This window comes from Geotrypetes seraphini, chromosome 6, assembly GCF_902459505.1.
Source record: "Geotrypetes seraphini chromosome 6, aGeoSer1.1, whole genome shotgun sequence".
In the NCBI taxonomy this organism is placed as follows: Eukaryota; Metazoa; Chordata; class Amphibia; order Gymnophiona; family Dermophiidae; genus Geotrypetes; species Geotrypetes seraphini.
The window spans coordinates 151479023-151501204 of record NC_047089.1 but is presented as its reverse complement, the minus strand read 5'-3'; the positions used below and the strand labels follow the sequence as shown (position 1 = coordinate 151501204).

The 22182-nt window shown below is 43.8% G+C and overlaps 1 protein-coding gene across 2 annotated transcripts in view; it reads right to left on the bottom strand.

The window, feature by feature from the left end:
• The window catches only part of MRPS9 (mitochondrial ribosomal protein S9), a 209466-nt gene that overhangs the window by 55687 nt on the left and 131597 nt on the right, over positions 1-22182 (bottom strand). For both annotated transcript variants that reach the window (XM_033949660.1, XM_033949659.1), the window contains exon 6: positions 8112-8200. In XM_033949660.1, the coding sequence (XP_033805551.1) occupies positions 8112-8200 (89 nt within the window). The remainder of the gene's footprint in view (positions 1-8111; positions 8201-22182) is intronic.

Genomic DNA, 22182 nt, shown 5'->3' with positions numbered 1-22182 from the left:
ACAGCTGTTGTCTTGTATTCACCAGGTAGGGGTTCAAAACCATATCAAACACATATATGGTAAAATATTCCTGCATACACCGTAAGCTTAACAAACCCAATTTTTGCTATGCCTGTCCCATCATATTGATGATGTCAGGGTAGTACGACCCAAAATGGCCATTTTTTCTGCTGAACAGCAAACATGAGTGTTCTCTTTGGTACTCTTTTCCTGAGAGTTGGGAATGAGGTGTATCATAAAACAGATTATTCACACTTCATTTGATGTATTCATAAGCTTAAACCTAAGCTGAAGTCTCCATCTACAATCCAACATGTGCTCTAGGGGACAGACCAGTAGAAAAACCTGCAGGTATGTAAAATTCCTCATAAAGAATTCAAAAAGAAAAAAGTTGTGGAAAAACATATAGCTATATCTAGAAATGTTGAATTAATAACGAATCACAGAATTTATGGCCTTAAACAAGATATTTATTAGGGGGAGGGGAAATAAAATATAGCATTATAGTGAATATATATTCTACTTGAGCTGGTGTGAGACATGGCTGGCCAATACATTTTAGAAGTGTCCCCAAAAGAAGACTACACTCAGCTTCCAGCAGGCTTCACCGTGTCTCTGGCCAGGGGTCAAAGAGTAATAGTGCAAGTTGGAACCCCTAACACTACGTTGATTTTGCACAGTGGAGGAAGAAGTGCATCTCTTTCCACATACAGTCAAACTTTGGTTTACGAGTGCACCGGTTTGCGAGTGTTTTGCAAGACGAGCAAAACATTTGCAAAATCGACGGCTTGGAAACCGAGTTTGACTCGGTTTATGAGCCCCCCCCCCCCCGCAATCCAGCATCCCCCCCTGCTCACATCCCCCCCACCCCGCGATCCTACATCCCCCCCCCGAGCACCGCAACGACATCACTTACTCTGATTGGGCACCGGCACCAGCACCAATGCACAGGAGGTGCCGGTGCCCGAAGATCCTCCCTCTTCTGGCATGGGCTGGGATGGGCTGGGCGGTGCGACGGAGATCCTCCCTCTTTCCTGTGCTGGGCTGGACTGGGCTTTGAGCATTTGCGCATGCTCAAAGCCTTCTGGTCTCGCTCTCTCCGAGATTCTCAGATTCAGAATCTTGGAGAGAGCGAGACCAGAAGGCTTTGAGCATGGAAGAAGGGAAGAGGGAGGATCTCCCTCACACCGCCCAGCCCAGCCCAGGCCAGAAGAAGGAGGATCTTCGGGCACCGGCACTGTGCATTTGTGCTGGTACCGGTGCCCAATCGGGGTAAGCGATGTCGTTGTGGTGCTCGGGGGAGGGGGGGAATGTAGGATTGTGGGGGAGGGGGGGCGATGCGAGCGGGGGGAAGGATGACGGTTTGCAGGAGGATGCCTGATCGCGGAGGGGGGGAGGGGATGGAGCAGCGCCGGTAGCCTTGTGGGGAGGGGGGGGGATGGGGGAGGAGGAGGTGGACCGAATCAAAGCGAGTTTCCCTTACTTCCTATGGGGAAACTCGCTTTGATATACGAGCAATCTGGTTTACGAGCATACTTCTGGAACGAATTATGCTCATAAACCAAGGTTCCACTGTATATGGTTTTGTACTACATGCAATGACTGCCTTTTTTGGGTATCCATTACAACTGTGTATGGTTTGTAGGTAGCAATGTTCTTCTCTGTGTGTCACAGAGGTATTGTGTAAGTAAAATATTTCTGGGTAGTAATCTGTTGTCATTTGGCCCCTTTCTATATTACAGTGGGGCTTTTAAAAATCTATATGAGCTACAGAGCTAACTGAAGGCTGTGTTTTGAAATGTGTGCCAACATTGTAGATTAGCAAAGGTTTGGACAGTCTTTATATGTGTGGCTGCCTATCCACTGAGTTTAGTTAATACCCTGCACAGCCTTTAACTAGCTCAACTACTTCATTGAAAGGTGCAGTGCAAGCTGCACTAGTGTACCATGGGGGAGGGTGGGGTGACAGCAAAAGCTAGAATGATGCTATAAAACTAAGGTGTATGGGGACAGACTCAAAGATCTCAATATGCATACTTTGGAGAAAAGGTGGGAGAGGGGAGATGTGCTACCTACATGGCATAAATGCACATGAGCTGAGTCTTTTTTATTTGAAAGGAAGCTCTGAAATGAGAGTGCATAGGATGAAGTTAAGAGGTGATAGGCTCAGGAGTAATCTAAGGAAATACTTTTTTACAGAAGGAGTGGTAGATGCGTTGAACACTGGTGGTGGAGATGAAGACTGTGTCTGAATTCAAGAAAGCATGGAATAGGCACTTGGGATCTCTTAGGGAGAAGAAAAGATAATGGTTAATGTAGATAGGAAGACTGCCATCATGTTTCTATGTTTGAAGACATTAGGTACAGTTGCGGTGGAGTGATAGGTTGAGGATATGTCAGATACCAGGGCTGACAACAGGAGTGATAGTGGTAAGTAGATGGGTGGGATGGGATCAGAGTAACAGATGGCGAGTTTGGAGGAGGAAAGAAAATGTGCAGTTTCTTCTTTAGTAATTTCAGGAAAGAAAGATAAGGTGGCAAGGGCTGAAGGTGGGTTGATTTTGTGAACCTTGTCATAGATGTACTCAACCATAGTCTAGGAGGAGAGTGATGGACGGGTTGGAGGTGGGGGACCTTGAGTAAGGAGTTCAGTGGCAAAGAGGCGGCGAGAAATGGAGCTGAAAGAGTCAGTCAGATAGGTGTAGTAATCTTGTTTTTGAACCAAGATTGGACTGGAAGGGTAAAACAGCAGTGGAGAGAGTTTCGGGGTCGATAGCCTGAAGATTCCTAAATGTAAAGGTGCAGATTAACCAGGGAGGGGGGAGAGAAAGTGATTGATTGTGAACGCTATCAGATGATGGTCAGAGAGGGGAAGCACTGGCATTGAGAAATTTATGATACAGCAGTTAAGAAGAAGACAAGATCAAGGCAGATAGACCTACTGGTGCTAATGTAGAGGGAAGTTCCACAATTGCAGAAGGGGAGATTCAAAGGTGGTGTCTAAAAAACCCAAACAGGGAGCCTATCATGCACACTGTATGGACTCTTCCCACTGCCAAGAGCAGAGAGCTACTATTGGCTCTTTTGAAAGATTCAGAGTTTTTTCAACCTGAGAACTACAGAGAGAGAGAGAAAGAGAAGGGGGAAATCTCCTTCAGAAAGCACTGGAAAAGGGGTAGCAAAAGCTTAGGCTCAAGAACACAGTCCAGGTGCCTCCTTGAAGGAAGGGACTTTACAAGATGCCTGATGCCAAGATAAACCCTGAGAGAAGAAGAATAAGTCTGAAACAAGAGAAACTTAGGGAGGAGCAGTAATGGTTTACAGTTTATTTAAAACACTTATTATACCGCCTTTCCAAAATTTCAAAGAACTCCACAAATAATAAAAGAAAATAATTTGTCAAGTATACAACACATAAATCAAAACATAAGACTAGTTAAATAAAATTTTCTTCAAGAATTCTCACCCACGGGACTCAACCCTCAAACCAACCAAAAGAACCTACTAGGTGTTGGTCAAATCATAAAAATAAGTTTTTTAAGTCTTTTTAAAGGATGGAAAAGTGACCAGACCTTTCATGGAATCAGGGAGATTATGCTATAGCATTGGATCTAGAAAAAGAAGGGAGAGTTACATGTTGAAAGGTGGGACGAATAACCAAACAATGAGTGTCCAATGACTGGAGTGACCGGGACAGAGTGTAAGCAGAAATAAAATTAGAAAGGTAAGCAGGGATCTCAGAGTGGAGTGCCTTATGAGCAAGGCAAAGTTATTTAAAGTGATGTCAGCCATAGGAGAAAGAGGCTTAGAGTAAGCTGTGCAGACACTGAAATTAGCTGGCTGAGAAAACAGCAGGGTGAGGTCTCACCCATAGAGTTTAAAACATGAGTTTTCAAAATGGCCATGGGTGCCAGCAACTGAGATACAAAACTGTGCAGGAACCTGATGGTTCCACTACCACCAATGCCAAATTTAGAGGCTCTGACCCTGACAGCAGCGCTTAATAGCCTTAGCTGAAATAGACAGGAAAAGAAACTTAAAGGTGAACTCACCACTGTAAAGGGATGACAGACCTGAAGCAATTTTCAGTAGCTCAGAAGTCAGAACTAATTCCGCTGCCTCCAAACTATGGCTGCAAGCATTTAGAAGATGCCAAACATTGCCCTTTTTCGTGAGGAAGGAGAATGGGGCAGTAGCATAGAGGGAGGATGGGATAGGGGAGAGACCTGGCTCCACCAAGTGTACCCCCTAAAGTAGGCACCTCTTAGCCTAACACCCTCGGCTTAACTGAACTGAGAAACAAAAGAACAGTAGCAAGTAGCAAAGAAGACCAGGAGCTTGAGAGAGATCATCTGTCTGCCTGTTGGGGATCCTGGCGGATCAAGGAGCATGCCAGCCTGTGTGACAGAGCTCAGTTTAATGCTACCTCTACCTGTTGGTAGATGGTCATAACTCACAAGTCTCTGGATTCATCTACTGCTGACGACAAGGAATGGAAAAAATATTTTTTTTTTCACTCAGTGTACGAGAGTTCTGTAACTTGTTGCTAGAGGATAAAGTAAAAGCAGATAGCATAGCTGGATCTTAAAAAGGTTTTCGATACATTCCTGGAAGCTAAGTCCTTAAACTACTATTAAGGTAAACTCAAGGATGTGAGGACTGGCCTAGTGGTAGAGCTGCTGCCTCAGCACCCTGAGATTGTGGGATCGATCCCAGCACTGCTCCTTGTGATCCTAGGCAAGTCACTGAATCCCCCATTGCCCCAGATACATATATATGTAAACTGAAGCTCATCCATTGTAACACTTTTACTGAAGCTAAGGACTGTTAACACCTCTTTAGAAGCACATGTATTGTAACACTTTTACTGAAGCTCTTGCATTGTAAACCTTCGCTGAAGCTCATGCAAACCGCTCTGAATTGACTCCCCCGTCATTAGTAGCGGTTATAGAAGCTTCCAATAAACAATAACCTGCTTTGAATGTGTAGCCACAAAAAGGTGGTATACAAGTCTGTCCCTGGGGGTGAGGGGAGGGGGATCACTAGCATGGAATCTATCCAGGTACTTGTGGCTAGCTTGGCCACTGTTGGAAGCAGGATACTAGGCTTCATGGACCTTTGGTCTGGCCCAGATGGCAATCCTAGTATGTGCTGAATTAGGATAAAAACTTGTATCGAAAAAACATGCACTGTAACTATGGCAAATTGTAACTTGTCAACTGTATATTATGTATGTTAACCTCTAAGAACATAAGCATTGCCTCTGCCGAGTCGGTCCATCATGCCCAGCAGTCCGCTCCCGCGGCAGCCCCGTAGGTCAATGACCTGTAAGTGATCTATTACTCTAAAGCGTTTTGTACTGTACAGTAACCCTCTAATTGTACCCCTCAATCCCCTTTTCCTTCAGGAACTTGTCCAATCCCATTTTGAAACCAAAAATCGTACTCTGCTCTACCACCTCCTCTGGAAGCGCATTCCAGGTGTCCACCACCCTCTGAGTGAAGAAGAACTTCCTAGCATTAGTTCTGAACCTATCCCCCTTCAATTTGTTTGAGTGTCCTCTAGTTTTTTGTTGCCCCTGCCAGTTTGAAGAATCTGTCCCTCTCTACCTTCTCTAAAGTTTTCATGATCTTGTAAGTTTCTATCATATCCCCTCTAAGTCTCCGCTTTTCCAGGGAAAAGAGCCCCAGCTTCTCAGCATATGAAAGGTTTTCCATGCCCTTTATAATTTTTGTTGCTCTTCTCTGGACCCTCTCGAGTATCGCCATATCCTTCTTGAGGTACAGAGACCAGAACTGAACGCAGTACTCCAGATGTGGTCGCACCATCGCCCTATACAGTGGGAGGATAACTTCCTTGGTTCTGGTAGTGATACCTTTTTTGATAATGCCCAATATTCTGTTCGCCTTTTTTGAGGCTGCTGTGCATTGTGCCGCTGGTTTCATTGTTTTATCCACCAAAACCCCCAAGTCCTTTTCTAGGTTGCCTTCCCCCAATATCATCCACCCCATCATGTATTTATACATCGGGTTTCCTTTCCCTATGTGCATGACTTTACATTTTTCTACATTGAAGCTCATCTGCCATTTATTTGCCTACTCACTCAGCTTGTTCAGGTCCCTTTGAAGTTCTTCACATTCCTCAACAGATCTAACCTTACTGGAGAGTTTTGTGTCGTCCGCAAATTTTATAACTTCACACTTGGTCCCTGTTTCCAGGTCATTAATAAATATATTGAACAGCAGTGGTCCCAGCACTGACCCTTGCGGGACACCACTCGTGACTTCTTTCCAGTCAGAATAGTGTCCCTTTACTCCTACCCTCTGTTTCCTGTCCGCCAGCCAGTTTCTGATCCATCTAGAAACATAGAAACATAGAAAAATGACGGCAGATAAGGGCCATATAGCCCATCAAGTCTGCCCACACTATTTACCCACCCTCTTAGGTCTTCTGACCTCTTAAGTATAATTGTAATTATACTGTCACTCTACTGACCTGCTCATTGTAATTATACCGTCACTCTACTGACCCGCTCATTCAAGTCCTAGTGACCCTATCCTTGGCATGACCTCGTAGGGATCCCACGTGGGTATCCCATTTGTTCTTGAAGTCTGGGATGCTGCGTGCCTCGACCACCTGCACTGGAAGCTTGTTCCAATGCTCGATCACTCTCTCCGTGAAGAAGTACTTCCTGACGTCTCCACGAAACTTCCCTCCCCTGAGTTTGAGCGGATGTCCTCTTGTGGTCGAGGGTCCCCTGAGAAGAAAGATATCGTCTTCCACCTCGACCCGTCCTGTGATGTACTTAAATGTTTCAATCATGTCCCCCCTCTCCCTACGCTCTTCAAGAGTGTAGAGCTGCAATTTGCTCAGTCTTTCCTCGTACGGGAGACCCTTTAGCCCCGAGACCATCCTGGTGGCCATCCGCTGAACCGATTCAATTCTGAGCACATCCTCTACGTATGTCCCCTTCCACTCCGTGGTTCCACAGTTTCCTTAGTAGGCGCTCGTGAGGTACCTTGTCGAAGGCTTTCTGGAAGTCCACGACAAGGTACCTCACGAGCGCCTACTAACTCATTCTGAGCTCTTTAGGGAGAAAAGGATAGAAATCTAATTAAATAAATAAATTCTTATGTTCTTCTGGTGACCTAGATGTATTTCTATGGAAGTGCAGATATCCTTGAGCTCCACAGAGCATAGCCAATCATCTTTGTTTTTAATAAGGGAATTGCAGTACCCTAGGAAATTTTAACTTTTGACTAGAACTTTGCTCAAGGCTCTCGTGTTTAGTCTGAGACAGTATTCCCTCAGTTTAGTTGAGTAGCAAAATGTATTTTGGAATAGAATTTCTGCCTTATTTCTTGTGATGGAACAGTCTTGACTGTACTGATCTGCAAGGACGGTACTGCACTTTGATGTAGGCCCTATGAAAGGAGAAAGAAAAGATTCCTTTCAAAGGCAAATTGAAGGTATTCTTCGAGATTAACATCCAGACAACTCATCTATCTCAGGTTATTTAGGACCAGTGGCTTAAAAACTCAGCTTTCCCCTAAGCAATATTTATGAAGGTTGGTCATCATCATCTTTTGACTGCATGGGGGAGGTGGGACACATTTTGATTTGCAGTCCTTCTTCTCTACCATTATGAAGAAAAATGACAAAGTAGATATCAAACAAAGTTTTACTGGAAAGTGAAGCAGTTAAATGAAACCAAAGGGGAAAAAAGGAACTTGGAGCAGCAGGACATGCCTCATAAGAATGAATGGAGACTTAAGTGTCAAAAATCTTAACTAGTTTACAGGGGAGGCCTATAGCAGAAGGAGGCGCTATTAAAGAAGAAGATATTTAAAAAAGGAAAAAAAAGCCAAAAAAATGAAGAGTTGCAAATGTGTATCTAATCACCAGAACAAAGCATAATAATAGAAAAGGTGCATGTGGTAGCAGTTGAGCAGAAATGTCTGAACATGTTCAGTAACACCTTCCAGGCTTTTCCAAGCACGTGCCGGAAGATTTCACATTGGCACAACCAGATGTCATTCGTTTGTCCAACTGATCATCCTGAAAAGGTTTTCATTCTAAATCATATGCAATTAATTTAAGAAGAAACTTACAGTTGTGTTGTTGTGTTGTCAGGGGATATATCTTTGGCTCGCATATGATCTTCATAATTTTGAATGTTTAATAATTTCCCATATGTATCCTAAAATTGCAAGAAACATTACATTACTATTATCCAAATATAATGCAAACACATTTACAGCTGTGTGTAAAAGATTAAGTACCCTTGCTCAAAGTATATTTCAATGAATCTTTAGGTGAACAGAAGCTAACAGTCTCTACAAGGGGCAAAGTAAAACAAAACAGAAAGCAGTGATAAGTAAAAAAAAAAAAAAAAATTACCTCTCTGCCGTACCTGATCACAGGGAGTTGTTTGAAACAGACAAGAGAAGCATGCAGCTACATATTTTGGCTGATTACTGCTTTTTCTAAAGAATGTTGAATCGTTAACTCCTTAGGCAGGTGCCTCTGTGCCAAAACGCGGACCTGCATCAAATCTGATCAATAAAATTCATCCTTTTACCCTTGTGCTAGAATTTGATTGGTCCTCCTCTACTTTTTTTTCTTCATTGTACTGTTCTATGTAGAGGATTCTCTCCTCTCACTTGTTTTGCAAAGTTAAACATGACCACTTTCTGCAAACTGTGAATAGGGCAGGTGCAAAAGTTTATGTACCTTTTCACTCAGTACTTTGCATTATTTACTAGAAACAAAGAAACACGATGGCAGATAAAGGCCAAATGGCACATCCAATCTGCCCATCTGCAGCATCTACTATCTCCTACTCTCCCTAAGAGATTCCACGTGTCTGTTCCATGCTTTCTTGAATTCAATCTTTGTCTCCGTCATCTCTATCGAGAGACTATTCCACATATCTACCATCCTTTCTTTAAAAAAAAAAAAAAAAAAAGTATTTCCTTAGATTACTTCTGAGCCTATCACCTCTTAACTTTATCCTATGTCCTCTCATTCCGGAGCTTCCTTTCAATTGAAAGATTTGTCTCATGCACACTTATGCCATGTAGATATTTAAATGTCTCTACCACATCTCCTCTCTCCCGCCTTTTCTCCAAAGTATACAGATTGAGATCTTTAAGTCTGTCCACAAACACCTTATGATGAAGACCACTGACCATTTTAGTAGCCTTCCTCTGGACTGACACCATCCTGTTTATATCTTTTTGAAGGTGCGGTCTCCAGAATTGTACACAATATTCTAAATGAAGGTCTCACCAGTCGTATACAGGGGCATCAATACCTCCTTTTTCTTACTGGCCAAACCTCTCACTATGTACCCTGCACCCTTCTAGCTTTTGCTGTCGCCTTTTCAACTTGTTTGGCCACCTTTAGATTATCACATACTATCACAGCCAAGATCTGCTCCTCCTTCATGTACAAAGTTCTTCATCATGTACCAGTCCTTCAGGTTTTTGCAACCCAAATACATGACCTTGCATTTCTTAGCATTAAATCTTAACTGCCAAATTTCAGACCATTCTTCAAGCTTCGCTAGGTTCTTCCTCATGTTATTAACACCATCAGAGGTATCTACTCTATTGCAGATTTTGGTATCATCCGCAAAGTGGCAAATCTTACCTGACAGTCCTTCAGCAATATCGCTTACAAAAATGTTATAAAGAACAGGCCCAAAATATGAACCTTGAAACACATCACTGGTAACACCACTTTCCTCCTCAGAGTGATCTCCATTGACCATTATCTTCTGTCGCCTTCCACTCAACCAGTTCCTGATCCAGTACATCATTTTTAGACCCATAACTAGGGCACTCATTTTATTCATTAGATTTCTGTGTCAAAAGCTGTCAAAGGCTTTGCTAAAATCTAAATAAACAACATCTAGCATACACTTGATCCAATTCTCTGGTCACCCATCAAAGAAACTGATCAGATTTGTTTGGCAAGACCTGCTTCTAGTGTATCAAGTCCTGTAATTCACTGGATTCCAGAAACGTTACTATTCTCTGTTTTAAAAGCATTTCATTAATTTATTTACCATAGAAGTCTGACTACTTCCACTTTTATGGAGAGGGACCATATCCGTCCTTCTCAGTCCTCCGGTACCACTCACTACTCTAGAGAAGCATTGAAAACGGCAGCCAGTGGAGCCACCAGAACTTCTCTAATTTCCTTCAGCACCCTAGGATGTACACTATCCAGACCCATCACTTTGTCCACCTTTAGTTTAGCTAGCTCCTCACAAACACAATCATCAGAAAATCGATCAGGGTCTATCACACCCCAGGCTTATTTGCATTTGTTTTCTGCGGTCCTGCTCCCAGCGCTTCAGATGTGAACACAGAACAGAAATATTTGTTAAGCAATTCATTCTTATCTTTATCAGCTTCTACATATTTCTCCCCTTCACCTCTGAGTCTTACAATGCCACTTTTACACTTCATCCTGTCGCTAATATATATAAAAAATGTCTTGTCCCCACCCTATTTTACTATGTTGGCTATTTTTTCTTCCATTTGCACCTTTGCTTTCCTGACTATTCGACCAGTTTCTCTTAACTTTTCCATATATTTTTACCTGTCTTACTCTTTCTGCGATCTTTTGTAGTTTATGTTAGCTAAACTCTTTTTCTTTACCTTCTAAGCTGCTACTTTTGAGAAACAAAGCAGCCTTCTTTTCCTCTTACTTTTACTTACTTTCCTTACAAAATGGTTTGCTGCCTTTATAATAGCTTCTTTCCGTTTTGCCCACTGCTTTCCTACTCTTCCAGATATTCCCATCCAGACAATTCCTTGACATAATTCCCCATTTTTTAATTTTTATTTTTCAATTTTACACAATATTTCCAAGCATAACATCTTGTACAGTAAGATTGTAATTAGGAATTAAAGCACAATAGGAGAGATACTAACATATTCTCCTTACAATTAAGCAATCTGTAGTCCGCAATTATTATGATCCAAGACTTCAAGAGAGTAACAATATAACAATTAAGAAAAATCAATTTAATCTTGAAGAAAATCCAAGTGACTTAAGTCGCAGGGAGTAATTAACCATGTGTCTCAGTTGTTACTTCCATTATTCCACCTTTCTCAAGACATTTCAAGGCTACAAACTTTGTTAGGTGTGTCGGATCAAAGAAAACATATTTATCTGAACCATAATGAACAATGCATTTACAGGGAAACCTAAGAAAAAATTTCCCCCCCCTACTGAAATTACTCCAGATTTTAATAACAGGAACTGCTTTCTCCGTTTTTAAGTCTCTTTGGTAAGATCTGGAAAGATCTGTACTTTCTGACCCAGAAACTCTTTAGTTCTATTTTTAAAGAACATCTTCATTATCCAGTTCTTATCTGGTGCCAATGCAACAGTCACCAACAATGTTGCTGGTAAAGCCAGTTCACTTATTGAAGTTTCCAATAGAGTAGTAACATCTAATTGTGGTTCCTGTTGTCCCTCATTAGTCACTTGCTGGTCCAATTTTCTAGCAGACAAATAGAATACTTGTGTGAATGGTGGAATTAGTTCCTCTGAAACTAAAAAATCTACAGGAAATATTTCTTTAACATTTCCCTGGGGGACATAGAAGGAACCCTAGGGAAATTTAAGAACCACAAATTATTGGCTCGGTGGCCAAATTCAATCATTTCCAATTTCCGATAATCCCCCATTTGAACAAAATTAGTTTTTTTAAAAGTCTAGAATCTTTACTTTTGAATGAGCCCTCTCTACACCTGTCTTAATATTAAATCACACCATGCGGTGACCACTGGATGATTGATGATCACACACTGTAACATCTACTGTCTTAGAAATGACAGTTTTCAAATGTTCTCTGTATCCAAGATCTTTCTATTCATACTTCTGGAATTTTTCTTGCACTCTTTCTTAAGTCTCTTTGTCTGCAGTGCATGTTTGAGATATCACCCTAAATTTTCAACAATTCATGTATGGGGATAGTGAAGACTGCAGAAACGATGTACAAGGTGTAAAAACCTTGCTTATCTTAGGGGAGAGGAGAAAAACATTTTATAGTGGAACTTAGCAAGTAATATTAATAATTACTGGAGTGTTGGTTTAACATTGCATCAAAAATGAATGTGACTGTTAGGCAGACTGGATGGACTACACAGGTCTTTATCTGCCATCATTTATTATGCTACTAGGCAGAAAAGTTCTCTTTGTAACCTATACTACCAGAGAATCCACCTTACAAGGTGTGAATAGCTGTTGAAACTCAGCAGCCAATGGGATATAATTTCATCATCACCCTGGCCGCAGTTAGAGGGTCCACTGGCATTTCCCAATGCTCTGTTATCATCTAGTAATCTCAGGGTTTGAAGGGAAGCAGGTGGTCTGTGACTTGGTACTACATAATAGTGAAAGTTAGGCAGAAGGCACCTGCGGTGACTCCAGATCCAACTCCCAATCAAACTCCCACAGAGACACTGTAAAGACCTCAGTCAAAGCCGTTGGCTTGAAAAGTCTGCGCACAGTCAGATCCTCTCCCTGGCTGCCAACAAATCCTGGATGTCTGTTCCAAAATGAGACCCAGAATCTTCCACTGAGGATATGATTTTGGAGAGCACTGGAATGGAATCTGACCCCAAATCATCCCCGTCCCCTTTGAACTGGACCTCTTGGTTCTGCCAGACTATAGGCTGCCTCATGACCTTGCTCTGAGAAGGTCACAAAATCAGGGTCACAGACCTGACCTGAATCCTCCGGGGACCTCTGTCTACCATGCACCTCCTCCCAGGGTCAGCAGCGACAATGCAGATGCGTTTCGCCAATGACATAGAGTTGCCCCTATACAGCTCCAGCAGGGCTTTACTGGAGACTTCAGCAACCCCAGACCCATGGAGGGACCAGAGTGGGGTTAAGCCCATGGCTCTCACCCTCCCTACCTCACATGCTCCTGTATAGGAGTCAAACCACCTGAGGAGTCCATTATAATCTATTTAAACCAAAACTGAGGTGTTTTGAGGCAGATGGAGGCTTTTAAAATAAAATTTGGAAATCTAAGATGGCCACCGTGGGTGCTTTTTGGCACTAAAAAACAGTCTGTAGAAGCAAAATTAATTTTTAAAAAAATCATGAAAATAGGATTTTAGAGGTAGGCACCCTTGAGAAAACCCCAGAAACTCTTAGTTTTGCTAAATTCAGACCCACCCCAATGTCTCCCATAGACAGTAATGATCTGTACTCACAGAACTGCCATGTGCTGTTCTTGCATCAGCTTCTCACTGTAGCTGGAAATGAAGGAGGATTTTCTGCCAGTCACAGGGTCAATTCAGCCTGCACTCCAGTGCCTGATCTCCACAGGAACGAGCACCACCCCCAGGGGACCTATTCCCAAGCTTCCAAGTAATACTGCCAGCTGGCCAGGCAGGGACTCTTTCAGAAGGGTTGCTCTCCTGGCTACATCTGGATCCTCTCCCAGGCAGAGCTGTCCTAGGACTATTGGGAACTTTTAGCACAGGAAAGCCCCATGAAAATATTGAATTTAACACAAAAATAAGAAATCCAATGCATAGCGGATATAAAGACATCTTCTTAATTTGCTTGCAGAAGTTAAGACTGAAGAGAGAGGGCACTGCCTGGGGAGACAAGGAGGCGGAGCTCAGAAAAATGATTAACATCTTCTGCAGTCCAACTTGTGAGTTGGGGTTTAGAACCCATCTGTAAGGAATAGTATGCTATTTATACAGGAACAGGTGGTATGTTTTCGGAGTACTTGCTTTTTTTTTTTGTCAGAGCAATTTTTTGAGCATCTGAAACAGTATTCTATACACCAAAGTCATTTATAAGATTATTCCCATCAGAAACTGTAAGTAGAAAAGGGCCTAGGGAACAATGCAGGTGCTAGAAGCAATGCTTATAACCCTGTCTGACCATTTGCTGTAAAAGTATTTTTACAGAATCAGAAAGAACAGTGAGATACTCATTAATGGAATAATTACTAAAAATGACAGAGCATCTGAAATCTAACAGATTACAGGATCTAAGGCTGCATGGATTCACTAGGGGGAGATCAAGTCAAATAAATCTGAGTGATCATGGATGTGGGGTGCTTACATTTAATTAAAACAATCTTAATAAAAAAGTTTTGATAGCCTGAGGATGGCAAATTCATTTAGAAAACTAGTTGAATGACAGGAAACAAAATGTGTGATAAATAGCTAATTCCAAGAAGAGGAAAGTGACTAGCATGCTGGTAGGATATTTAGGGTGCTTCAGTATTTTCAGAATGATCAGAAAGCTTATTCTTTTTTAATCATCTTAAGGTTTTCCATGGGACCACTGTGCCAGAGGTATTGAAAAAATGAGTCTGGATTCAGGAAAGATTAAAGTAGCTGACAAAGGAAGTCATGAATTTGCAGCTCAGTGAGTCAGCACTCGAGAGATGAGGTACTCATGACCACCAAAGAAGAGAGGCATCAGAGTTGATCACAATAAAAGCTGAAGTGGCTTAAACTGCTTTTCAATTCTCAAAAATATTTTCTAATTGGAGCAAAGTGCGCTCTCCCCCTTAATCACCAATTTCCCTCATGTTCAAAGCTCTCAAATCAGGCAAAAGGATATTGGGGGGAAGGGAAAGGGAAACTAAGACAAAATGTAAAACTTTACTGGGGAACAGGGAAGAGCATACTTCTATATTACAAATAGCTGCCCAGTAAGGAACATATCACGTATTTTGACAAGGCAAGGTAGGCAATAAGCACAGAAAAGCAATGCCAACACATCTGTTCATAGTCGCAACTCTCTGGGACAGGATATAAAATTGTGCTTTTAAATCAACTGACAAGAACAAAGAGGTGTGTTGCACCTCCCGAAATGATCTTCAATAAAGCAAATATAACATCTAAAGATAAACTGGCACACTCGTATAAATATTTCTCAGATGTAACAAACAATACTATGTTTAAATCATTTTTATTGAGCCCTTGTAACACAAGTTTTGTTGTGCATTCATTCTGGTGCTTTTTTGCTAACATATGTATATATAATAAGAACTGAACACAACAAAGGTTCATATTAGTGATAACAAGCCATGGCCATGTCTAATACCAGCTCTATACATTCCAAAAAAATTTTAAAAATAAAACCCCTGACATATTTCAATCACTAAACTGAAAATAAAATTGATCTTTCTACCTTTGACCCCCTTTTATCAAGCCACAGTAAAGCGTTTTAGCACGGGCTGATGAGGTAAATGCTCTGACACTCATAGGAATTGAATGAGCGTCGGAGCACTTATCTCGCTGGCTCATGCTAAAATGCTCTACCGCGGCTTGATTAAAGGGACCCTTTGTTTAGTCTTTTTCTAATCATGTTGTCCCAGTCTCTGGTTTCTGTGATCCTCTATGTCAGTGTGTCACAAACTGTGTGCCGCGGCAAACTAGTGTGCCTCCTGAGATTTCAGGTGTGCCGCAGCACACTGGGGAGGAGGAGAGGCGCTAGCTCCGGCTGACTGCCTACAGGATGTGCCTCTCACGGTGAGAGGCATGTCATGTAGGAAATCAGCCAGTGTCTCTCCTGCTCTCCGGCCCTCTTCCCTGCTGGCACCCCCCCACTGACCTTTAGTGTGCCGTAGCTCGAGAAAGTTTGCAGGACACTGCTCTATGTTCTCAACGTTTTTCCAATATCTTCTTTTCATTTGACATTTCTTCTTTATCCATGCCCTCCATCTATCTTCCATTCTGTGTCCCTCGCCCTGATCCTCCCCATGTCAAAAATCTCACCTCTTTGCCCTGCCCTTAACATTTTCCATGTCCAGAATCTTCCCCCATTCCTTCCCACCTTTTTTATTTCCCTAAATTCCTCTGTGCCCTTATTCCCTCTCTCTTCCTTTGGTGCTCTAGTACTTTCCTCTGGGCTTCACTGCCTGCCTATAGCTCTCTAGATCTCCCTGTTACCCACAGCAGTTTCCTTCTCTGCACCCTCACTGGCTTTTCATTCACAGCTTCCAGCATACTAGGCTATCCAAAGACCTGTAGCAGCTCCCATTCCTGCAGTCCTACCCACGATCTAGAGTCATGAGGTCAAGAATATAAGGCAGTGTGGGACCTCCCAGCTAGGGTTACCATATTTGTAAAGACAAAAATAGAGGACACATGATCCTGCACCAGGCTCCACCCATACCCTGCCCCAGGCTCCACCCACACCTTGCCTCTACCATGTCCTGCCCCTGCCTTCCACCGGTCTCAGTCCCCCACCCCCCCTGAACTTTCACCCATTTCCTTAGTCCCCCATCCTCTTTTGGCTTTCATCTATCCTCCACTGTATCGCATCACCCTTTCAGTCCCAACTCCATCCCTATCTATCCTTCCTTCGCCTCCAAGACCATTCTTCTATCCTTGTTCCCATATTCCACCCCGCCCAGCTTCTCTTCCTTCTTTACCCTTTCATCTGTATCCCACCCCAGGACCAATATCTCTCTTCTCTCCCCTACCCCTCCTCATGGTACTGCAACTCTCCCTCTCCCCATTCCAGCCTCTGCCGCTCTCTTTTGCTTCACCCAACCACACCCCAACACCAGAGCTTGCACCTGAATGCCATCTCCAGAAGGATCTGCAAACCTCTCTCTCCAGCTCCCAACTCCCCCATCTACCTCCTCCCCGGATACTGCATTGAATCTTCAGGCAGGCCGGCAGTGGAAACGATGGAAACCTGCTGCTGCTGGCCTGCCCCGGAAGCTGCCCCTCTGCAAGTCCTACCTACGTGGGAACAGGAAGTCACTGCAGTGAGGTGGCTTCCAGGGCAGGCCGGTGGCAGCAGGCTTCCCTCATTGCTGCTGCCAGCCTGCCTAAAGATTCAATGTAGCGGCTAGGGAGGTAAGTAGGTGGGGGAGTCAGGAGAGCCAGTAAACCCGGATAGACTCCCCCCTTAAAAAAAACCCACAAAAAACTGTCCGGGCACGCAGACCATCCTCTATAAAGAGGACATGTTAGAGTTTTCCCGGATGTCTGATAACCCTACTCCCAGCCATGTGCATGCTGACAGCTCTGCATCGTTCCGCCTCCACAGAAACTTCACAGGACTGCATCATCCCACCTCCATAGGACACGGACTTCTTCCAGGGAAGTGGGATGCTGCAGAGCCATCAGCATAATATGAGGCTCCAGGCTACTTTCTGTTCTTGATATTGCCTTTGCAGATATTTCAAAGGCCCTGTAAGGAAGAAGTAGGGAATTAAAGGTCTGTAAGTCTAACTTCTGTGGTATGTAAATTAATGGAAATGTTTTTAAAACAGAGAATAGTAAAGCTTTTGGAATCCAATGGATTACAGAACCCGAGGCAACATGGATTCACTAGAGGCAGGTCTTGTTAGGCAAATCTGATCAATTTCTTTGACTGCTTGATCAGAGAGCTGGATGGAGGGAAAGCACTAGATGTGGTGTATTTAGATTTTAGCAGTGCCTTTGACACTGTTCCACACAGGCTTCTAATAAATAATAAACAGAGTACCCTTGGTATAGGCCTATAAGAGTGTCCCCAGTGTGTCACCTTTTGTACAACTATGGTGTATGAACCAAACTTGACTAGGCCTGAACCAAACTGTCATGGTTGCCTGCTTCCTGCATCTACCTTCTGCTTGCTATTACATGGACACTAGCATACCAAGAAGCATCTGCACTACATAACCAAGTGCGAAATTGTGAAGAAAACAAATTAATATGATACAAGAATACAATAGAGACTTGTGGGTCTCCATGGTTGGCACCAGCACCCATAAGGAGTGGTATCTGAACCAAAACATACCAGAGTGTTCTCTAGGCCTACTTTTCTTCTGGACAGGAGGTATGTGTGCCAAGACAGTCACCTGAGGACAGTGAACTAAAGTCTGAGGCCAGACTTTGTGTGAACTAAAAAGGAAGCAGCATTTTGGCATTTGGAGAGAATGGACACAGATCTGAGAGCTCTGAAGACACTGTCTCTCCATGCCATCTAAGTTCTGAACCTCTCTGTATCACACAGTACAGAGAAGTGCAAGCTAATTCTGGCTTCCCACTTTGTGAAAGTGACCATCTGTTGGTGTGGGCTGAGATTTTGGGACTATCTCTATACTAACCAGATGTTATCTGGGGGCCAGCTGTGAATTCAGTGTGAACCAAAGGAAAGAATCCTATCATTCAACCAGAGGACTGCTACGAGGCATGGTAAAGGTGAGAACTTGGGATTTACTCCTATAGTTTGGGGATTTAGATTCTTTTATCTCTGCCAAAGTCAGTGTTATTACACAAGGGCATGGTTTATTTGGCTGCAAGTACTCTTTTCACAGGAATTCTATTTAGCACTGTAACAGAATATTTATTCAGTTATCTATTTTTGTATTATGAACTGCTATACATATTTTGTGTAATCTGAGTAGTATTCATTGTGTGTGTGCCATTTTGCTAATTATCATCATTAGTATTTATTATTCTCAAATAATGTATTCTACCTTGGCATTGTTCATTGGGTACTATTACCGAGAACCTTTGCTTACTGCTAGTGGTTTCTGTAGGATTACTTTTCCCTAGATATTTACATGCCCAGAGGATTGCAAATCAGTGAGTTACTGCCCTAAGCAGAGTATTCCCAGATCTGTGCGATTATTTGTATAGCCCAGGGGTAGGTGATTCCAGTCCTCGAGAGCCACTGGCAGGTCAGGTTTTCAGGATATCTGCAATAAATATGCATGGGATAGATTTACATCTCAAGGAGGCAGTGCATGCAAATCCATCTCATACATCTTCACTGTGTCTATCCTGAAAGCATGGCCTGCCTGTGGATCTCAAGGACTGGAATTGCCTATCTCTGGTATAACCAATTCTTATTACAGACCCCAAAGTGACAGACTGGGTTAGGAACAGGTTGAGATGAAGGCAAAAGAGAGTAATGGTAGATGGAGCACACTCTGAGGAAAGATATGTTACCAGTGGTATGTCACAAGGTTTGGTTCTTAGACCTGTTCTTTTTTTTAATATTTTTGTACGTGATATTGCTGAAGGGCTGTCAGATAAGGTTTGCCTCTTTGTGGATGATACCACAATCTGCAATAGGGTAAACACCGTTGAGGGTGTGTATAACATGGGGAAGGACCTAGCGAAGCTTAAAGAATGGTCTGGAATTTGGCAGCTAGGATTTAATGCTAAGAAATTCAAGACCATGCATTTAGGCTGCAAAAAACTGAGGGAATGGTACAGTTTAGGGTCTTGCGTGCAAACAGAGAGGAATAGTCAGTAGGAAAAAGGAGGTAATGATGTCCCTGTATAAGGCTCATCTTATGAGACCTTATTTAGAATATTGTGTACAATTCTATAGACCACACCTTCAAAAAGATATTAACAGGATAGAATTGGTCCAAAGGAAGGCTACTAAAATGGTCGGTGGTGTTCATCATAATGCATAAGAGAACATACTTAAAGATTAAAGATCTCAATATGTATACTTTGGAGGAAAGGTAGGAGAAGGGAGTTCTCACGGGACTGACTGCAGCCTTTCAGGAAGTGGCACATGCCCATGCAGCAGCGCGCTTGTGCGTCACTGGCCCCGACATACCGGTAATCAGCAGGCAGCCATCCAGCGAAGCACCAGCAACCACCACAATTAGGAAGTGTCGCGAGCCCAGGCATTAGCGCACTTGTGCGCCGCTGGACCCGACATAATCAGCAGACAGCCGTCCAGCGACCACCACAATTTAAAGGTACCACCGGGGGGTGGTGGTGGTATATTTGCTTCATAAAATGCACCCTTATTTCCACCCACTTTTTTGAGGGAAAAAAGTGTGTCTTATGGAGCGAAAAATATGGTACATTACACCACCAGATGACTACATTCCAATAGAGAGCATGTACATAAACACAAGCTCAGTCTGCAACAAGACCTTAATAATAAAGGACGTGATAACAAATAGCCAAGCAGGGATAATAGGTATAGAAGAGATGTGGAGGGGGGTCACGTGATGCCATGTAACTGACTGGACGTGCCTCTGCACAGCTCCGGGCCATGCAGCTCTAACTTTCATTTTTAAGCACTTCTCCCCGATCGGGCCCGCTTGCTTTTTCTACTGCAGATTACCCGAAATTGTTTGACACGAGCGGAGCAACTTTTCGGCGGTCACTGTGCCCGGTATGACAGCGAAATCGCAGCGGGACACCCGAGGGAAGGTGAAGCTCCCTGATTAAAAGATGGCGGAGGGCCATGAGGTGCCCATGTTCACCATACAGGAAGCGGCTATTCAAGAGCTCACAAAATCTCTCACCCTGGTAATGGAGGACAAACTTGCTAAGATCCAGACATTCATGGAGGACTTCCGGGAGACGCTAGAGACCCACGCGGGCAGGCTGCAGAGAGTGGAGGATCGGGTGGCTCAACAAGAAGACCGCACCGCTAATTTTGAGGAGCGTCTGCGGGTCCTGGAGACTGCCAAGACCACCTGCTTGGATCGCCTGGATGACCATGAGAACAGGAGCCGGAGAAATAATTTAAGGTTTATCGGGCTGCCTGGTTCGATCCGGGATGTTGACCTGCGGGCCTGCCTGGAGACGTGGCTCCAAGGCATGCTGGAGCCCGGCGAGTCTGGGGAGCGGGTGCTGATAGAGCGTGCACACCGCGTGGGAAGCAGGAGAGAGGGCGAACAGCGGCCCCGGCCAGTCCTTGCCCGCTTCTTAAACTTCGCTGTGAAAGAGTGTGTCCTTGCTCGTTTTCGGCGAGGACTTGGCTTTGACTATGAGGGGCAGAAAATCTTAGTATTCCAGGACTTCTCTCCCCCAGGTGTCCTCCAGATGCAGGGCTATGGCGCCCCACTGCAATGTCCTTTATCGGCGTAATATCAAAGTGTCTTTGCTGTATCCTGCCAGAGCTCGTGTTTCCTTCAACAACAAGATCCACTATTTCGAGACACCACGTGAGCTGGAGCGCTTCATCCAGGATCTGCTGGTGCCCGTGCGTGAGGACCCGGGCCTGGCCTGATTGCTCGTCCCCTGACTGCCGTGGGCTCCCGTGGCTTCGGTGTTTCACCCACGGCTGGGGGACTTTGCTGATCTCGCTGCTGTCAGCCCGGCAGAGGTATGGCGGGAATACCATTACTAGTGGGGCTGTTGTGCTCTACAGTTGTTCCATGACTTGGAGTTGGTGGCCTCATTGAACCTTTTCCTCGAGAGGCCCAGGGGAGTCACGGCACGGATTCTGATTCCGAGACCTCTTTGTCTCTTCTACCTCTGACCGGCGTGGCATTGAGCCCTGAGTTAGTGCTGGTTGTCTTGCCGAGGGTGCCCTATGGATCTGCTTGCGGCTGGGCTGCCGATAACGTAGGCACCCCCAGCCCCTTATAAATAACTTTATTCTTATATACCGCCAGCAATCTTGCGACTTCTAGGCGGTTTACAAAACGAGAGACTGTAAATACAATAAAGAGAAACTGTACAGCCAGGGAAGCACGAAATTTCAAACCGTTCTTTAGATATGTTAAAGGGAAACAGCCGGCTAGGGAGGAGGTGGGACCACTGGATGACGGAGACAGGAAGGGAGCGGTGAAGGAAGAGAAAGAGGTCGCAGAAAGACTTAACATGTTCTTTTCATCTGTATTCACAAACGAAGACACAACCAACATACCGGAACCTGAGCAATTCTTCAATGGAAATCAAGCACAAAAGTTAACATCCATAGAAGTGAGCTTTGATGATGTGCGCAGACAGATAGAAAAACTAAAAACTGACAAATCCCCGGGTCCGGATGGAATCCATCCAAGGGTGCTGAAGGAACTAAAGGAGGAAATAGCGGAACTACTACAGCAAATTTGCAACCTGTCTCTGAAAACAGGTGTGATTCCGGAGGATTGGAAGATAGCCAACGTTACGCCCATCTTTAAAAAGGGATCAAGAGGAGACCCGGGAAACTACAGACCGGTGAGTCTGACCTCTGTTCCGGGGAAAATGGCGGAAGCACTAATAAAAGAAAAAATTGATGAACATTTTGAAAAACACGAACTTCTGATAACCAGCCAACATGGTTTCTGTAGGGGGAGATCGTGTCTGACCAACTTATTGCACTTCTTCGAGGGAATTAACAAACAGATGGACAAAGGAGACCCCATAGACATCATATACCTTGATTTCCAGAAAGCCTTTGACAAGGTGCCTCATGAACGTCTACTCC